The 16,146-nt window shown below is 47.1% G+C and overlaps 9 protein-coding genes across 9 annotated transcripts; 5 read left to right on the forward strand and 4 right to left on the reverse strand.

Moving 5' to 3' along the window:
• Positions 1-30: 30 nt before the first annotated feature.
• Positions 31-882, forward strand: MRPL10 (mitochondrial 54S ribosomal protein uL15m; the record flags this gene model as incomplete). Its single annotated transcript, XM_024858567.1, has 1 exon — positions 31-882. One exon carries the CDS (start codon positions 31-33, stop codon positions 880-882), a length of 852 nt encoding a protein of 283 aa, XP_024713477.1.
• Positions 883-1,221: 339 nt separating this feature from the next.
• On the reverse strand, positions 1,222-1,986 carry C7M61_003219 (uncharacterized protein; the record flags this gene model as incomplete). Its single annotated transcript, XM_024858568.1, has 1 exon — positions 1,222-1,986. The coding sequence occupies one exon, from the start codon at positions 1,984-1,986 to the stop codon at positions 1,222-1,224; it is 765 nt and encodes a 254-aa protein (XP_024713478.1).
• Positions 1,987-3,489: 1,503 nt separating this feature from the next.
• Positions 3,490-4,485, forward strand: CKA2 (casein kinase 2 catalytic subunit; the record flags this gene model as incomplete). Its single annotated transcript, XM_024858569.1, has 1 exon — positions 3,490-4,485. One exon carries the CDS (start codon positions 3,490-3,492, stop codon positions 4,483-4,485), a length of 996 nt encoding a protein of 331 aa, XP_024713479.1.
• Positions 4,486-6,099: 1,614 nt separating this feature from the next.
• ABP2 (Abp2p) lies at positions 6,100-7,956 on the forward strand (the record flags this gene model as incomplete). The annotated part of the gene is made up of 1 exon (XM_024858570.1): positions 6,100-7,956. One exon carries the CDS (start codon positions 6,100-6,102, stop codon positions 7,954-7,956), a length of 1,857 nt encoding a protein of 618 aa, XP_024713480.1.
• A 576-nt stretch (positions 7,957-8,532) lies between these two features.
• C7M61_003222 (uncharacterized protein) lies at positions 8,533-8,961 on the forward strand (the record flags this gene model as incomplete). Its single annotated transcript, XM_024858571.1, has 1 exon — positions 8,533-8,961. One exon carries the CDS (start codon positions 8,533-8,535, stop codon positions 8,959-8,961), a length of 429 nt encoding a protein of 142 aa, XP_024713481.1.
• Positions 8,962-10,222: 1,261 nt separating this feature from the next.
• C7M61_003223 (uncharacterized protein) lies at positions 10,223-11,341 on the forward strand (the record flags this gene model as incomplete). Its single annotated transcript, XM_024858572.1, has 1 exon — positions 10,223-11,341. The coding sequence occupies one exon, from the start codon at positions 10,223-10,225 to the stop codon at positions 11,339-11,341; it is 1,119 nt and encodes a 372-aa protein (XP_024713482.1).
• Positions 11,342-12,121: 780 nt separating this feature from the next.
• RPP2A (ribosomal protein P2 alpha) lies at positions 12,122-13,262 on the reverse strand (the record flags this gene model as incomplete). Its single annotated transcript, XM_024858573.1, has 2 exons — positions 12,122-12,447; positions 13,232-13,262. 2 exons carry the CDS (start codon positions 13,260-13,262, stop codon positions 12,122-12,124), a joined length of 357 nt encoding a protein of 118 aa, XP_024713483.1.
• A 197-nt stretch (positions 13,263-13,459) lies between these two features.
• Positions 13,460-13,807, reverse strand: C7M61_003225 (thioredoxin family protein; the record flags this gene model as incomplete). The annotated part of the gene is made up of 1 exon (XM_024858574.1): positions 13,460-13,807. One exon carries the CDS (start codon positions 13,805-13,807, stop codon positions 13,460-13,462), a length of 348 nt encoding a protein of 115 aa, XP_024713484.1.
• Positions 13,808-14,082: 275 nt separating this feature from the next.
• Positions 14,083-15,504, reverse strand: C7M61_003226 (M48 family metallopeptidase; the record flags this gene model as incomplete). The annotated part of the gene is made up of 2 exons (XM_024858575.1): positions 14,083-15,444; positions 15,487-15,504. 2 exons carry the CDS (start codon positions 15,502-15,504, stop codon positions 14,083-14,085), a joined length of 1,380 nt encoding a protein of 459 aa, XP_024713485.1.
• Between the last annotated feature and the right edge of the window lie 642 nt (positions 15,505-16,146).

The raw sequence follows: 16,146 nt of genomic DNA on the forward strand, positions 1-16,146 counted from the left end.
CAACATCAAATCGATCTGAACTAAACCACCATGGGCTTCTTTTCTGCTGCCAAAACAGCGTTCGCCCCCGTGGGGCTTCTTCTAAATCAGCAACGTGGCATAGCCAAGTTGGGTTTTTTGGCTCCGTTCGAAGGAGCCACCAAGAGCATCAAAAGAGTCGGAAGAGGTCAGGCCTCTGGTTTGGGTAAAACTTCCGGAAGGGGTCAGAAGGGTCAGAAAGCTCGTGGAAAGGTTCCTCGTTGGTTCGAAGGTGGCCAGACGCCGTACTTCAAGAGATTCCCCATCATTGGTTTCAAGAGACCCCACAAGAGAGTGTACAACGACTTGAACTTGGAAAAAGTGCAGCATTTCTGGGAGAAGGGCCGTATTCCTTTGAGGGAAGGCGACGTGCTAGACTACAAGGTCATGCGGGAGTGTGGCCTCGTCACAGGTACCGTCAAGGACGGTGTCAAGCTTTTGGGTAACGGTAAGGAAACATACAATGTGCCTTTGAACATCGAGGCCACCAGGGCATCTACCGGTGCCATTAATGCTGTCGAGAGAACGGGGCACTCTTACACTTCCGTGTACCGTACCAAGCTTGGTTTGCAAGCGTTCTTGAACCCAGACAGATTCCTTTTGAGGAAGGGCTATGTTCCTCTTCAGGCCAGACCCATGCACAAGAGAGACATTGCGTACTACCTGAGCGAAGAAAGACGTGGTTACTTGCTCAAGGACAGACTGATCTTCTTGGACCAGGTGGAGGCCGTGCAGAGCAAGATGGCCAACAAAACCAAGAGAATCCAGAGAAAGACCGAGTTGGAGCGCCAGTTGGACAGCGCCTCGTCCAAGGCCCACAACGACTTTGCCCAGTCCCGTGTGGTGGACTTGGCTAGTCTTTGAATGTAAATAGATGGCGCAAATGCATGGATGTAGATAGGGTATTTGTAGGTGTGGCTCGCCTATGGAAAGCTATATGTAACTGATTGGGACTTCAGACAGAAATAGTTGCTGATGTGCTTTGAAATGTACCTGAATGCAATGGTAGGAGTCGCTTACCTTCTGTTCATGTGGGCGGATCTAAAAGGACGGCTAAAGTGGGACCTATAAGTGGATGAAATAGCTTCAGGTGTAAAATGTTGTGAAGCTAAACATCGACCATGAGTTCATGTTGCAACTGATTCCACCATGTCATTTACTGGAAGCTCAACAGCGTGAATGTCATCCAGACCCTGCCTCAAATCACTCTACATCAGCATAGGCCTGGAGCAACCGTTCCACAACATCCTGAACATCGCTCAACCTCACCTCCTGGTTCACAGCTCCATTGAACCCATAGTTATACTTTCGTAGCGCAAAAAGCGCCAGTTTCCTTGTCATTTGGTACAACTCCCTCACGGCGATTCTGTCTTTCGAACCCAGCGGGTTCAAGCCACGGAGCCGTAGACCCGAAAGCGTGATCTTGTTCACAGCAGCAGAAATCTGGTCGCCACTGAGTGGAGCCACTGAAAGCGGGGTGGCACTGGGATTGCGTGGAGCAACATACTGGTTTCTCTTGGACGACTTGTTTTCGAGCACTCTATCAAAAATTGTAGTATCCGAACGCGTCGGGAGCGCCAGATAGAAAATGTCGTCTTCACTTGAAGCCTCAAATGCCCGTGCCGCCAGGGCTAGTCTGTCCAAAGCAGAAAAGTCTATGCAGAAGCACCGAACGCTGTTTTCGTGGATGAAGAAGACCACGTATACTCCGTCGGCGGATTTAGAAAGAAGCCCGATGTAGGGCCTTTCCATGCTGTCCAACGCGAGGTTCTTGAAGTATGCAGCGGTTTCGTCGTTGGTGGAGTAAACAGGATATGGACCCAGGGATACAAGAAACCACGGAATTTTCTCCGAGTTGACCAGGTTCACGTGTTCTAGCGGGCCTCGTAGGTTTAGCTTCCCGTTGTGGTTGATCTCGATGCCCGGTAGCGTCTTGTCGCCGTGTGAAAGCAGTATCAAAGAGACCATGGGATGGGGCGGTCTAGTCTAGGGGAAGGAGCGGAAAATTTTCTGAATTCTGGATGCTGGGGAATCTCGAGTATTTATAGTAGGAGAAGCGGGGAACACGGGCGACTGTGCTGCATGGACGCGTTGTGGATTGGGTGTGTAAAGAAAAGTAGTAGTTCAGTGTTGATGTTTCGCAGCCATACAAGCAGTACCAGAGATGGGTGATGCAGTTGAGATGAAGAAGCTGTATTGAGCACTTTTTGAGATCTTGGGTTTTGATGAGTTTTCTCTGTTTGCTGTCTGATGAGTGAAGGAGGGGCTACAGTATTGTTGGTTTTATGAAGTCAGTGAGGGACATATTCATGGGTGTTGATGAATTTGACCTGTTTGTTGGAAACGATGCACTGAGGAGTATCGAGAATATTGGCTTCATATTTCTTTTTTTAGAAGCCTTTAAATTCTCCTCGGCTGTTGGCTTCGCTGCAGTTAGAGTTTCTCGGAAAATACAGGTTGAATTCACAATGGCTGCAAAATCAGTAGATCTCAACCACATAATGGCAGGAATCTTTATCTTTACCAGAGAAATTTTTCAATGCCTTCCTCAAAGTCCAGCTATCCGTTTGTCTCTTGCGTTTCGTTCATTACGTTCATTGAAGCCCACGTTAGATGTGTAGTTGAAAGAATGGTGAAAACGAGATAATGAGTGCACTCTTTGTTAGACGATTGTTAGACGATAGCCTTAGAAGTCTCTTAATCAACATTCCAAGTTCCATAAGTAGGTGACAATTCAGCATCCTTGAGAAAACCCACTTCCGCCTTAGCGCCACTTGATCAAAGCACTAGCCACATCGCCACAAAACACCCTATCGAACCATGTGGCGGTGCACCTGTCTTTTCGATCTCCAATTCTCTTTTATCATCATAACCGCCAGCACAAACAAAACAGTCCAAGAAAAGAAAGCCCACCCGCTAACATTCACCAGAAACCCCAAATCCAACCAGATTGCTCTTACTAGCCACATTCGCCACAAAACGCCACGAACAGCCAAAACCCATCCTACAAACATCACCCAAAGCCAAAGTTCACCTCCAAATCGCCGTCCCTCCAGAACCTAAAAAGCCCCCTTGTGGCTAGTGACATGTAGGTGGACAGCGATAGCCGAGATCCCGGCACCAAAAACGGCAAACACCGATTAAATCAAAAATTTAGCTTTTATCAAAAATCTACAAATTTATAATTATCGGCCTCCCCCGAAATCTCTCTTCTTCCACAAAACCCATCTCGCTTCCTCACAGCAAGTCAAGCAGACAGGCGAAAAACCAGCACCATCACCCATATCACCGCCACCACCGCCGCCTACACCAAAAAAAACCCAAAATAGCAAAAACACCCAAAACTACAAATCCCCGCTTTCCTCCAACTATAAATACAGCCCGTCCGCCCACCTTGCCAGAATCAGTTGATGTGGCTCCTGCATTGCCTGAACGGTGCGATGAATCAAAAACCTCATCTACTACATCACCATGATGAACGTATCGCCCAAGGTGTACTCGGTGGCTCGAGTATACGCCGATGTGAACAAGCATAAGTCTAGAGACTACTGGGACTACGAATCCCACACGATCGAGTGGGGAAACATCAAGAACTACGAGATTGTGTCCAAGATCGGAAGGGGCAAGTACTCGGAGGTGTTTGAGGGTGTCAACGTGATCAACGACGAGCCCTGTGTGATCAAGGTGTTGAAGCCGGTGAAGATGAAGAAAATCTACCGAGAGGTGAAGATCTTGAAGAACTTGACCGGAGGCCCCAATGTGGTGGGGCTTTTGGACATTGTCAGAGACCAGAACTCCAAGATCCCTGCCTTGGTTTTCGAGTCCGTCAACAACGTCGACTTCCGCATCTTGTACAACAAGTTCACCATCGCCGACATCCAGTACTACTTTCTGCAGCTCCTCATTGCCTTGGACTACTCGCATTCCATGGGCATCATCCACCGAGACGTCAAGCCGCAAAACATCATGATCGACCCGCAGACAAAGACCTTGAGGCTTATCGACTGGGGTCTTGCGGAGTTCTACCACGCCGGCGTCGACTACAACGTCAGAGTGGCCTCCAGGTACCACAAGGGCCCCGAGTTGCTTATCAACCTCCAGCAATACGACTACTCGTTGGATCTCTGGTCCGTCGGGTGCATGCTTGCGGCCATCATCTTCAAGAAGGAGCCGTTTTTCCGTGGAGACTCCAACAACGACCAGTTGGTGCAGATTGCCAAGGTGTTGGGCACGAAACCGCTCATGGCGTATGTGAACAAGTACGGCATCAAGTTGAGCCCCGAGTACGACGGCATTTTGGGCAACTACCCACGCAAGCCGTGGTCGGCCTTTGTCAACAGGGATAACCAGCACTTGGTGCTGAACGAGGTGGTGGACTTGATCGACAAGTTGTTGACCTACGACCACCAGTTGCGCCCTACTGCCAAGGAGACGCTTGCACATCCATTTTTTTCGATTCAGGCCTAGGTCTGTTGTGGCCACAGGCCATGGCTTTTCGGCCGTTTAATGGCTCTGCTGCTGCTTGGCAGTGGGGTCTCTTTCATCATCCAGCAGGCGTTCTTTCTGCTGGAGCATATGAGCATCCGCTTTGCGGCATTGGGTCACGATCTTAGAAAAGTTACGATATGATAAAGCGGCGGGCTACAGATACAAGCGCCCGGGTATAGCAGCTTTATAGTTAATGCCCTAATGAAGAGAGTGTAGCGAAGGGGCGGCGCAGTGGGTTGGGTATTTTGAGGTATTGGTGATGATGGCTAAGGCTGGAATCTGGTTGGAATTGTGGATTGACAACGATTGTGTGCTTCACTTCGTCATTGCTCAAATTCATTGATTTAATCTTCACGAGCATGATCCCGACAAAAGCCTTAAATTCTACATTTATTAATCTTCCCCAGTTAGTGTACGCCAATATCCACCTCTCCTTTGGGATCCACAGTATAATATCTCCCCACCGATCATGTCTTTCCTGACGTGCCTTTTGTGGAAATCAAATACCGCTTTTTGGAACGAAGGATCCAGCCACTCGAACAATGGGTTGACGCTCGTGAAGGCTGATCAACAGAACGTTTTGGGAAATGCTGATTGTTCTCGTTTCGTGTCGCGTTGATCCATACAATAATAAGGAACGAGGGAGAGCAGAAAGTCTAATAGTCGAGCCAATAGAGCTAACAGGTGAGTAGGTAATGTGTATCTGTAAAAGCTGACTATCGGGTTTGGAGAAACGTTGGAGATGCGGTAGATCGGAACACAAAAACAGATCGGAGGAGGCTTCGGCTGTGCCTGAATATGTAGACTGATTTGCGCTCAAAACGGGCGTATGATTCACGGATTCCCGGTGGAAAGACTCCTTATCCATTGCATTCAGACGTAATTTGACTGAAAATGTAGAAATTGAAGCAGCATCACCATCCACTTGTTCGTAATTGCATCGCGATGATTGAGGCGGTGCAGCTGCGGGCCCGTTTCGTGTTCTCCGTTGCATTGTATTCGAAAATTTGGGTCGCCAAGTTGCAAACAAGCTTTAAGTTGTTACTTTATTGGAGGTCCTCAGTCTCCCATAATTACAATGGAAAAAAGCACCTCAGCTCTAGTCTGGAGCCCAGCCAGCCTGGTCGCGTCCAAGTGTCCAGAAGGCCCCCACGGCCTCCACGCTTGTGCATTTCGGAAATTTCAAAAATCCCAACCTCTAGGAACCCTTCAATCTGATTCCCTTGGGCTAGTGCCACCGGAACCCCCGGAAACGACATCTTTGACGTTTGCAGCCAGTGGCAGTTCCGAGGGCTGCGCGTTTTAGCGCGTGCGTAGTAACGCGGGTGGTATGCGAGCCAGCACTGTTTCGGCCCAATCTGGCACGTTTTTGAGACGTCGCAGACGCATCTGGTGCGGCCCAGCTCTCTCAAAAATGTCTCTCAACGAGGCAGTACAGAAAGGATAATTACCAACTCCGTGTTTCTTTCCAGGTGATTTCATCTTGCTAGCTGCCCGGCCCCTGCCGAAGGCCCCCTTCTTCCTTACCTTCGTTTACCCAATATCAAAAAAGCACCTCCCCGCATGTCCTGGATTCATAGCCAACATAGAGCAATGGCTCGATGGGTGGGATCCAAGGTCGGAAAACCCATCGAGGATCTTACTACAGCACTCAATGACGGCCTTGTTCTAGCCAAACTCGTCAACGTCATAGCCGAAGAAAGCGGCACCTCCGAATACGTCCTCCAGCCCATATACCAGAAACCAACCCTACATCTCCAGAAAGTGGAAAACATCGACGATGTGCTCAAGTTCTGCCGGCTCATTCTCCAGATCAATACGTGCTCTGTCAGTGCCGAAAATGTCGTGGAGGGCGACCTCAAACTCATCCTAGGGCTCATATGGACCTTTTTCGTCTACTCCACCCTGACGCTGATATCCATAGCCAACGAGGGCAACTCGATTCACGAAATCAAGCAGATTCTCCTACGGTGGATCAACACGGTCGGCCGGTCCCGGGCGCTTCCGGAAATCGGCAATTTCTCCAAAGACTGGTCGCTTCAAACCAGCCTGAGACCGGATCTTGTGTTTGCAGCCATTTGCGACTACTACGTCCCCGACGCTCTTTTCCATTTCAACGATCTCAAAAACGGCAAACCCGTGGCCAACTTGGACATGGTTTTCGGCCAGGCGGACCTGAAACTCCAGATCCCCCAGCTCTTGGTTCCTGAGGACTTCAATGTCCTTGTGCCTGATGAGAAAAGCATCATTCTTTATCTTCTCCAGTGGTACACCTTTTTTGAACTCACGCCGGATATTCCTGATTCGCCGGTCATTCCCCAGGAAAACACCAATGTTCTAGCGCAGTTTGTGCATCTTTGTTTGGAGGCTCTGAAAGCTAAAAACGCATACGAATCCAAGGCCCTACGGCTTGTGGAGCAGGTGAACTCCAATATCATGAAACTCAGCAACCTCAACGAGGAGCTCTGTCTGACAATCGTGCCTGCCAACCTAGGGCACCAGCTTGATGAGTTTTGTGGGGATCTCAAGGGATCGAAAATCGTGGACCAGCTTTCTTGCAGAACCCAGTACCCACACATCTCCATGTTTGGCCAGTTTTTCGTGGATCTCTTGACCGCCTACGAGCATTTTTCGCTTCAGCTCAAACCCACCTACTTGCATCACGATTTCCCAGAATTGCAGGCTCTTCTCAAGGCCGTTTCCGTGAGTCTCTCCAAAACGGGCATTCCTTCCTTTCAGCCTGAAAAAAACGTCGCCTTGTCCACGATAGCCACCCGTTTGGAGTGCCTCAACGAGTTGGACAAGATAGTGGGTGAGAAAATGCTAGAAATGTTGAGCCAGCTTTGTGGTTCCAGAATAGCCAATGTTGATGGCCTTCTAGCGACCATTGAAACACATTTAAAAGCACACAGCAGGGACCCGATTCCGCCAGTTTTGAAGCAGTATGTGGAAGATTTAAGCCAGGTGATGGAGCTCAAACAGCATCTAGACCGTTTCAACGGCGTTCTACGGCCGAAAAGAAGCGCTCAAGGTTTACAAATTCTTGTGGATTCGCTTGAGACCATCGATGTTCCGGAAACCCCAGAAACCCCAACCACAGAGCAAACAATGGCTTTCCAGAAATTCAAAGATATCGTTGCGCTGCAGCACAACCAGCAGAACCTCACCCACTCGGACCTCACACGGTTCATGGACAACCTAGCCGAACTTCCCAAAAACGACAAAAAAGAGTTTGTTCTTTTGGTGCCTTCCCGGCGGATGCTCAATCGCAGCGAAAGCGACGAATTCTCCACCTACGGTCTGGACGAAAACACCTCTGTCAACGAGGAAGAGCTGGCTCTTTTTGACAGGGTGCAGCAGACGGTGGAGCAGAAGCTTGCAGGAACGTACAACAAGCTTTACAATTTGGCCGAGTTTGTGGAGCGTCTCGAGGGCGGTTTTTCCGTATGATAGCATGAATGTATGATTATGAGCAGGTAGAGAGTTTGAGTATTCAATTGAGCCACAGAAGGAATTGATGAGCTTCAGGAATTGAATCAACTGACGTAGAGGTTCAATTGAGATTTTTTTGGAAAGCAGTAGAGACTTAAGGAAAACTGGCTGGTGATCCTTTGGTGATAATGCTCACACCTGGGGTAGGTCTCTACTATAGCACAGAAACGAAATTTCGAAAGGAGAATTTGAACTCGTTAGAGATCATGGAATGTGTAGAGAAACAAAGTCTACAAAGGAAGAGGAATTAAACTCCCGAGAAATCACGAAAAGATCATCTCGCTGCTCAATTCCTTATGGAACGCTCTTTGCACCTTCACCATGTCTCACCTGGTCCTATTGCTTCCAAATACATAAAAACCCAGCGAAATGCACTTCCAGCCAAAATAACACAATGCCATATTCGCCAAAATAAACCTTTTCAAAAACTCCAAATTCCACCAAAACCATCTTTTCATGGAATCTCCATCCTTGACCGCTATCTGATGCACCCATCTCAGCGCGAAAATACATCACATCATCACCACCTACTCCATGGAAGAACCACTTACGTCCAACGTCCGTCCTGCCACAGACGCCGTGCTTACAATCCGCATAATCAAGTCCTTTCCCTACCGCAATGTGAAAAACCACATTTTGCGGTCCGTGGATCTCAAGGCCACCACTCCTTCTCAGCTTCTAGACCAGGTGGTGGACATTGTGAATACCACAGGTGCCATGAGGCCTTACAGAAACGTGGTCTACGATACGGTCAAGGTGTACACGCATGCCCACAAGACCAAGTCGATGAACTTGGTGATCAACTTTGATGAGGATGAGAGGGACGTTTTGGTTTGTAAGGGGAAGAATGTGGAGAAGACGGAGCTGCTCTGGGACTTGGGCGTGGAGAACGAGACGGAGTTGAGTGTTTTCAATTGGGAGGCGTACGAGGAGTTTAAGAGGAATCCGGAGGAGAAGTGGTAAACGAGCCAGCGAGGCAGCTCTGCTGCTACGAGCTGGCGAGCTGTGGAGAAGAAGACATTTCAGAGCTGCTACGAGCTGGCGAGCTGTGGAGAAGAAGACATTTCAGAGCTGCTACGAGCTGGCAAGCTGTGGAGAGAAAGACATTTTTGGCCCAGGGGCAGCTACTACGAACTGGCGAAGAGCTGAATCGCTATATGTACGAATGTGCTGCCATGGACCTGGGATACTGATCTCCAATCGAAAGCTACAGCCATTGGAGCCTGATTCTCTGAAAATCGCCCGTTTATCGGTTTCCCAATCGGATACCTTCAAACCCCCTGGGAAACAGCATCTCTCATCTACATTTAGCATAAGAAGCATTCACACTGAATTAGATAGTGTAGGCTATAAATTCATCCTGTTTGACCCAGCGTTCTTCCAAAATAACGCCACTGAACGCCGTGCACTAGATAAACATCACAAGCACCGAGACCGATCACTTCATGAAAAACTTTCCCTAAGAAACTGGGGTATCGTCGTTTGCAGCCCACATATGTGTTCTGTATATGAGGCCGCTTTACGAGACCAGCTATCACTTCTATGCTGCTCAGTGCATAAGCGAGAAGCACGCTGCCGTTAAGAAGGATGACATGTCTAGGATGTGAATTGTGACATTTTGCTCAATTAAAGATTTTGAGCGAACTGTTTGAGTTGAACGACTGGGACGAATTCATGGGTGGGGAAACACGGTCCAGCGAATACACAACGATTGCACTATAAGGCGAAATCTACAAATGGCTTGGAGTTAAAGATTCCAATTTCCCCGTTATAGCGGTTTAATTGAGGCTGCCTGGTCACACTTCTCTTTTTCAGACATCCTACGGAGAAGTACCCAAAGAGTTATCAGCCTTTATGACCAAAACCGGTAAGACCCCTGTTGCAGTGGTTTGTTCACTTACGAAAAATGGTCCCTCTTTAAAGTGGCTTAAAAGAGAAAAAACAATTGCCACCATACAAAAAGTCGTTTCTCGTTCCGTTTGACACATCTCTCACTCCACACTTTTCACCTACCAGGCACACCTTCAGACCAAGCACATACGATACCGCCAGTCAAAACATCAAAAATAACCAAAAACAACAAAAACCTACAAAACCACCCCAAACTCCATAAATCCAACCCTCCCGGTCCCACAATCCAGAAAATCAACCCCACCTACACCTTCGCCATCACCCCACCCGTGCACCCCACGATAAGCTCCAACTCAGCACTACCATCTTTTCCATGAATCTCCGTCTAATTCTAGCATTGGCCTCGTGCCTTCTCCCGGCTCTTTCCGCCACCATATGTGTGGAAAACGACTGTTACCCGGAGATCTTTGAAGCCACCCACGAGTGGCAAATTGTCAAGAAAGGTCAGCACATTCCAGCTGGTCTTCATGTCAGGATGAACTTGGAGCTGAACCAAAGAGAGGCGAAATTGCTTGATGGCAACGAAGACGAAAACGCCGCTTTGGCTGTTGTGGAGAACGAGGAGGAACAGGAGGCCGTGAAGGTCCAGATCAAAGAGGCCTTGGATAGATACAAGAGCCAGAAGAAGGAGTACAAAAGAAGCACTGTGGACGAGGGGGAACTCAGCGATTTTGGCTCAGCCGTCAAGGAAATCGTGTCTTTCAAGTCGGACTTGGGCAGAGCAGAGCGGGCTCTTGAAACCCTTGCTGAATTGGCTCATGATAGAGAATTCGGTGTTAGACTTACGCAGAATTCTGAGGCTTTCGACAAGATCCACCAGATTGCGCTCGAGGTGGACGACTCCCACATTAAAGAGCTCTGCTACAGTGTTTTGGCTGCCTCTTTGAGAAACAACCCCGAAGCTGTAGGCAACGTTTTGCAGAACCAGCCCTCGCTTTTTGTGGATACGCTTTTCGGGGTCATTCGTGACAGTGACACCAGCGACGTGCTCCAGAAGCGTATTTTGGGTGTTTTCCAAGGCCTCGCCTCCAATGCCAACTTTGCCCAGCAGAGATTGGGCGATTTGATCTCGGTGTTTCCCGATTTGGGCCAGCAGGCCAAGGACAGAGTTGCTGTGATTCTCGAGGACCTTCAATTGGCTGAGGCAGCGGAAAAGGCGGACGAAACGGTTTCGAACTATATCCAAAAGACTCTTTCTGGCGCCAAGGCCGTTTCCGAGTCGCAGTTCAAGCTGTACTTCAGAACGCTTGCTGCGCTTCATGAGAAGCGTGTGCTCAAGCCATCCAAGGAGTTTCTTTCCTGGCTTGCAGAGGAGGTTGAGAAGAGAAAGGGCGGGAGTGATGCCGATTCAGCTTTCAACAAGTTCATGGTTGAAGCTCGCCACACCATATTTGGCAATCCAAACGCCGCCCGGAAGGCCGATGAGCTTTAGAGGCGGGTGGATTTATAGACAATAATACAAGAGACGGTTTTGGGAAAAGTGCAGGTGGGGCTAGCCTAAACATTGTAGTGAAAGAAATGAAAATTTAGAGGTTGAGCATGAGAATGAATGTCTATTGATCGGTGGAAAAGAGTTTCTTTATACCGTAAGGATTGCTTTATGGAGTCATCCTGAGGGAATTGAAGTTCTCTGTTGGAGGTGATCGCCAGACAAAGTTGTTCAATTACGTGGATCTAGCTCAATCTTTCGATCTCGTTCTCTCAAGTCTTCTAACTCCATTCCATCTCCACTTAGTCCTCACAGTGAATAATCAAGCCTGTGTTTTCTGAAGAATTAATGGTACCAATATTAAATACTGTTCGTATCCTCCTGTTGTGATTCAAATTAATTCATTTTTTTGTTAAGTTCATCTGATTACTGGGTTGTTTCTATTTACTGGGGTATTCGCATAATAAGGTACGAATTTGCAACCACGCATGTTTTTTGAAAATGAACAAACCCCAGTCAAATCAAAAACGGCATTCAAATTGAGTATGGACCACCGCCCAGTCATTCCATTCAAATCTTTCAGAGCATTCTTGCGTTCATCCAAATTTCATCTCCTTCCTATCCTCTACACTCAATACCATGCTCCATCAACCACTCTCCATAAACTACACTCATCACCCACATTCCAACTTCCACCCCCCACAATCTACAATTTCCTCCCTACATCGGCCTCCAGACCCGTCTCTTCTTTCATGTGTATTCCATTATAGTACAGCTGTATGCTTAGTCGAACAAACCGAAGCCCATGTCGTCGTCAGACTCCTCGGCAGCAGCCTCCTCCTCCTTCTCGGCAGCAGCCTCAGGAGCAGCAGCACCACCGGCAGCGGCGGCACCACCGGCAGCAGCACCGGTTGGAACAGAAGACAACTTCTCGTTACCCTCGGCAATCAAATCCTCGGCGTTCTTGCCCTCAACCTCGGCCAAGAGCTTCTCGACCTTGTCGTCCTCGACCTCGATGGACACGGACTCCAAGACCTTCTTGATGTCAGCGGCAGCTGGGGCGGTGTTACCGGCGTTGACCAACAATAAGTAAGCAGCTAAGTATTTCACTGGTGGTTAGTAGGGGTTGGGTTTGGTTTTGGGATTGGGATGTGCAGTTTAAGGCTTGAACGCTTTATTACTTTTTGTGGTTTGGTCTCGTTGGGTGTATTGTTGGACGGGTCTTCATGAATCGGTCTTCATGAATCGATCTGGATACATCATAATGGGGTAGAATAGTCATTGGGGATTTTCTGAATATGGACGTTTTGGGCGTATTTGGAACTACACCCTCTTTTCACCACACGGCTCCCTGAATCTCGACATACTTTCTGTTGTATAGTGTAGAAAGAGGTTTTTCAGATTGACTTTTTTCGCCAAAGGTGGAGGATTTTTCGACGCTTGTGTGCAGGTTGGTGAAGCTTTTCGCAGTCACACTGGTCACGTGACTACGCTGGGTTATGGGAGTTTTAGTTCTGCCAGTTGCAAGAGAGGTTGGGTAGCTAGCGACCAGCTGTGGAGTATATGATGCGAGGCTAGACTAGGCTGAACAGGCCGGGATTCATGGGGTGATTGCTGTATGTTGTGGGGTATATGCAGTCCGCTACAATTTGGCTGCAAAATGAACCATTAGAGGCTTTCCGTGGGGGTAAGCGAAGATTATAAAGAATTGTATCATATACTGGTTCTTTTGTTGCCTTTTTGCTCGGCAATATCATATATTACTCATGTGCGTATGATAGAGCTGGTAAGATGATTTAGTATTCACAGCTCGTATCTGTGCCGTTCAGCTTAAGAATTCACAGCCAATTTGGACCTTACTTTATTACTTGGAATCGAATTGCTTCATGTCACTTGTAGATTTCAAATTGTCTAGCTCATTCATGTTATGCGAACTACAACTCTGCCTGTTGAGTGTAGATGTTTTGTATGCTGTTAGAGTGCTGCGGATCTTGCCTCTTAATAGAAAAGTACAGACCACCCTCATAACGTGGGGCGCTTATTTAAAGGGAGTATCTTTATTTTGACAGGTCAATTATGCCACTGTGATCATTTTAACAGTCAATATTTATACCTACTCACCTAATCATCCTTGAATCTAATGCTGAGCTCGATCCACTGTTTGAGCTGCTCTGGACTGTCTCCTAGCACTCTGCCAAACTCGATTCCGTATCTGAAAAACACAAAGGTCGGAAATGCCTTGATGTGGGGGGTCTGGTTTTTGAAAATGTCGTTCTTTTCTTTGTTCATGGGACGTTTGGTTTTGTAGAAGTCAAGCTCGTATTCGTCAGAGTATTTATCGTAGTATGGAGCCACAGTATCACAGGGTCCGCAACCGATACCCAGGAAGAACACAAAAAGCGGCTTTTCCTCCAGTTTTTTGAGAATTTTCTCGAATTCCTCGTAAGTGTCGAATGACTCCACAACCATGATGAAAATTAAATATGGCTATCCAAAAAGCAGAAGCAGACCATGTGCTTTATATGTCGCCTATCGGTGCCGCATGCAAGTGCCACACGTATCTCTCAATTAGCTACAGGTTTTGCGTCATAGCTCATGGCAATGAATTCTACTTTCCTATTTTTGGTGAAAACTAGAACTATTTCTGTATTATCTCAATAACTTACAAGGGTGTAAAAAGGTGTAATGCACCCTGCTAAAACTAACTGAAACATCACTTTATCTCTATTCAGACGTAAACGCCTTCAACCCCGAGTCTCTTCCTTCTCGTTGTTGATTATTCTATCTTTTTCAGGAAGATTACCCACTTTCTCCTTCGGATCATAGCCAATGGCTTGCAATCTCTCAACCAAGTTGGGGTGGCTTATAGTGCAAAGGGAATTGAGCCAGTCGGTATCCAAAGAAGACAAGTTTTTCTGATTCATACGGATCAAACCTGAAGCAAGCTCATCTTTGTAGCCTTGTTTCAATGCATAGTTATCAGCCTGGTACTCATTTTTCCTCGTAACAATGTTGTGGAATATTTGAAAAGAAAAGTCGACAGGCCAGGAAAGGTAACTGAAAAGAACTAGATTGACAATTGGAGATGCGCCTGTGAAACCGAAGGAGACAGCAAGAGGAGTGCTTTCAAAAGCAGCTGTAAATAATAGAAAATTCCCGCTAACAAGGGCTGCAATCAGAGCAGTGATTTGCCAAATATGGCCCAATTTCCAGTGACCAAGTTCGTGAGCCAAAACAGCCACAATCTCCTCGGTGGTATGCTGTTCAATCAAGGTGTCAAAAAGCACGATTTGCTTGTTCCAGGGAAGACCAGTAAAAAAAGCGTTTGAATGTGAGGAAGTGCTTGAGCCATCCACCTCAAGAAGCTTCTTCACAGGGAAACCATTCTTTTTAGCCAATTCTTCGATTTTGATACGCAACTCGCCATCTCTTAACGGAGTAAATTTATGAAATAAGGGCAAGATAACAGTGGGCACGACAGTCTGAATAAAAAGAAGTCCCACCAAAAAAGCCACACTAGCATACTTAGCAAAATCACCACCAAAGAAGTCAACAATCTTGACAAAAATAAAAGTGGCAGCAGCATGGAAAGCTTGCACGACAACAATCTGCAACAAACTGTCCCTGAAGAACTTGCTCCGAGTCTGTTTGTTGAAGCCCCATTTTTCCTCAATGAAAAAGTCAAAGTAGTAGGATCTAGGAATCACGTAAATCAGCTCGAGGGTCTTTTTAATAGCAAAGAACAAGACACTTTGCAGAGTAACACCGCCAAAAATACCACTGAAAAGTTTGACTCCACCCAAATACGATCCCACTTTCCCTGCAAGACCCCAAATCTGAGGCAACAAGTTGAAATAAAGAATAGCCAACTCCTTTACCAATTCGGATGTATCCCGGATCAAACTGAACTTGAGATGGTCTCTGGTGTAATTCTGAGACTTGACAAACTGCTCCTGGGTGATTTCCTTTTCAACAACAACTGGTGGCTTTGGGTGGAGGGTGACATTGTACTCTCTGTAGTTGAGATACGTCTTGAATGCATAATTCGCAACCAAAAACAGGGCACCGATGGCCTTCCAATTGATATCGTTTCTCTGAAAGAGAGACTGGTATTAGTATTGAAGGACGGCAGGCACTGGTACACATACAGCTAAGTACGATGACATTTTGGTTTATTTTCAAGAATTGCAAGAATGAGTTATTTATATTCAGAATCGAGGATGGAAGGGTATGCAGAACGGAGCCACTTATCAGCCTGGCGTATCTTACTGTGTGGTGTGCGGCTCGAAAAGCATATTTTGATGTCCTATGGCGATCAGTGGTTGATAGGTCTGCCCTGCGGCTCATTGGATATGCAGTGTGTGGTAATGAGAATTCCAGGTGTCTGGATTAGCCTATGATTTTTGAAGGGTTTTGAAGAAATAATGTCAAAAGTTGGATCGTCCTGAGAAGCCATTCAAGGAAACAAAATGTCACTTCGTTTGCATATTCATCGCAGCTTCGAATGTTCTTGAACGTCGGCTCTTTTTTTTTTTTTTTTTGGGCAACAAACTAATTGGTCTCATGGCAGCAAAAGGTGGCAAATTTCAGGACGTTTCTGGTCAGTTGGCAGTTATTTTCGCTGCTATTGTTTGACAGAAGTGAAATGCTGTGGCTTGGAGCGAGCGGTATTATCGTCCCGCATGAAACAATGCCGCCCCATGCACAAGAGCCTTCGACACCTGTCAAGTCTTGTTTGACAGGTTGAGCTTTTGACGGGATTTTGAGCCTCAATAGAGGCATTGGTGGTAGTTTAAAGCCAATTAATG

This window comes from Candidozyma pseudohaemuli (assembly GCF_003013735.1).
Source record: "Candidozyma pseudohaemuli strain B12108 chromosome Unknown scaffold00007, whole genome shotgun sequence".
Classification (NCBI taxonomy): domain Eukaryota; kingdom Fungi; phylum Ascomycota; class Pichiomycetes; order Serinales; family Metschnikowiaceae; genus Candidozyma; species Candidozyma pseudohaemuli.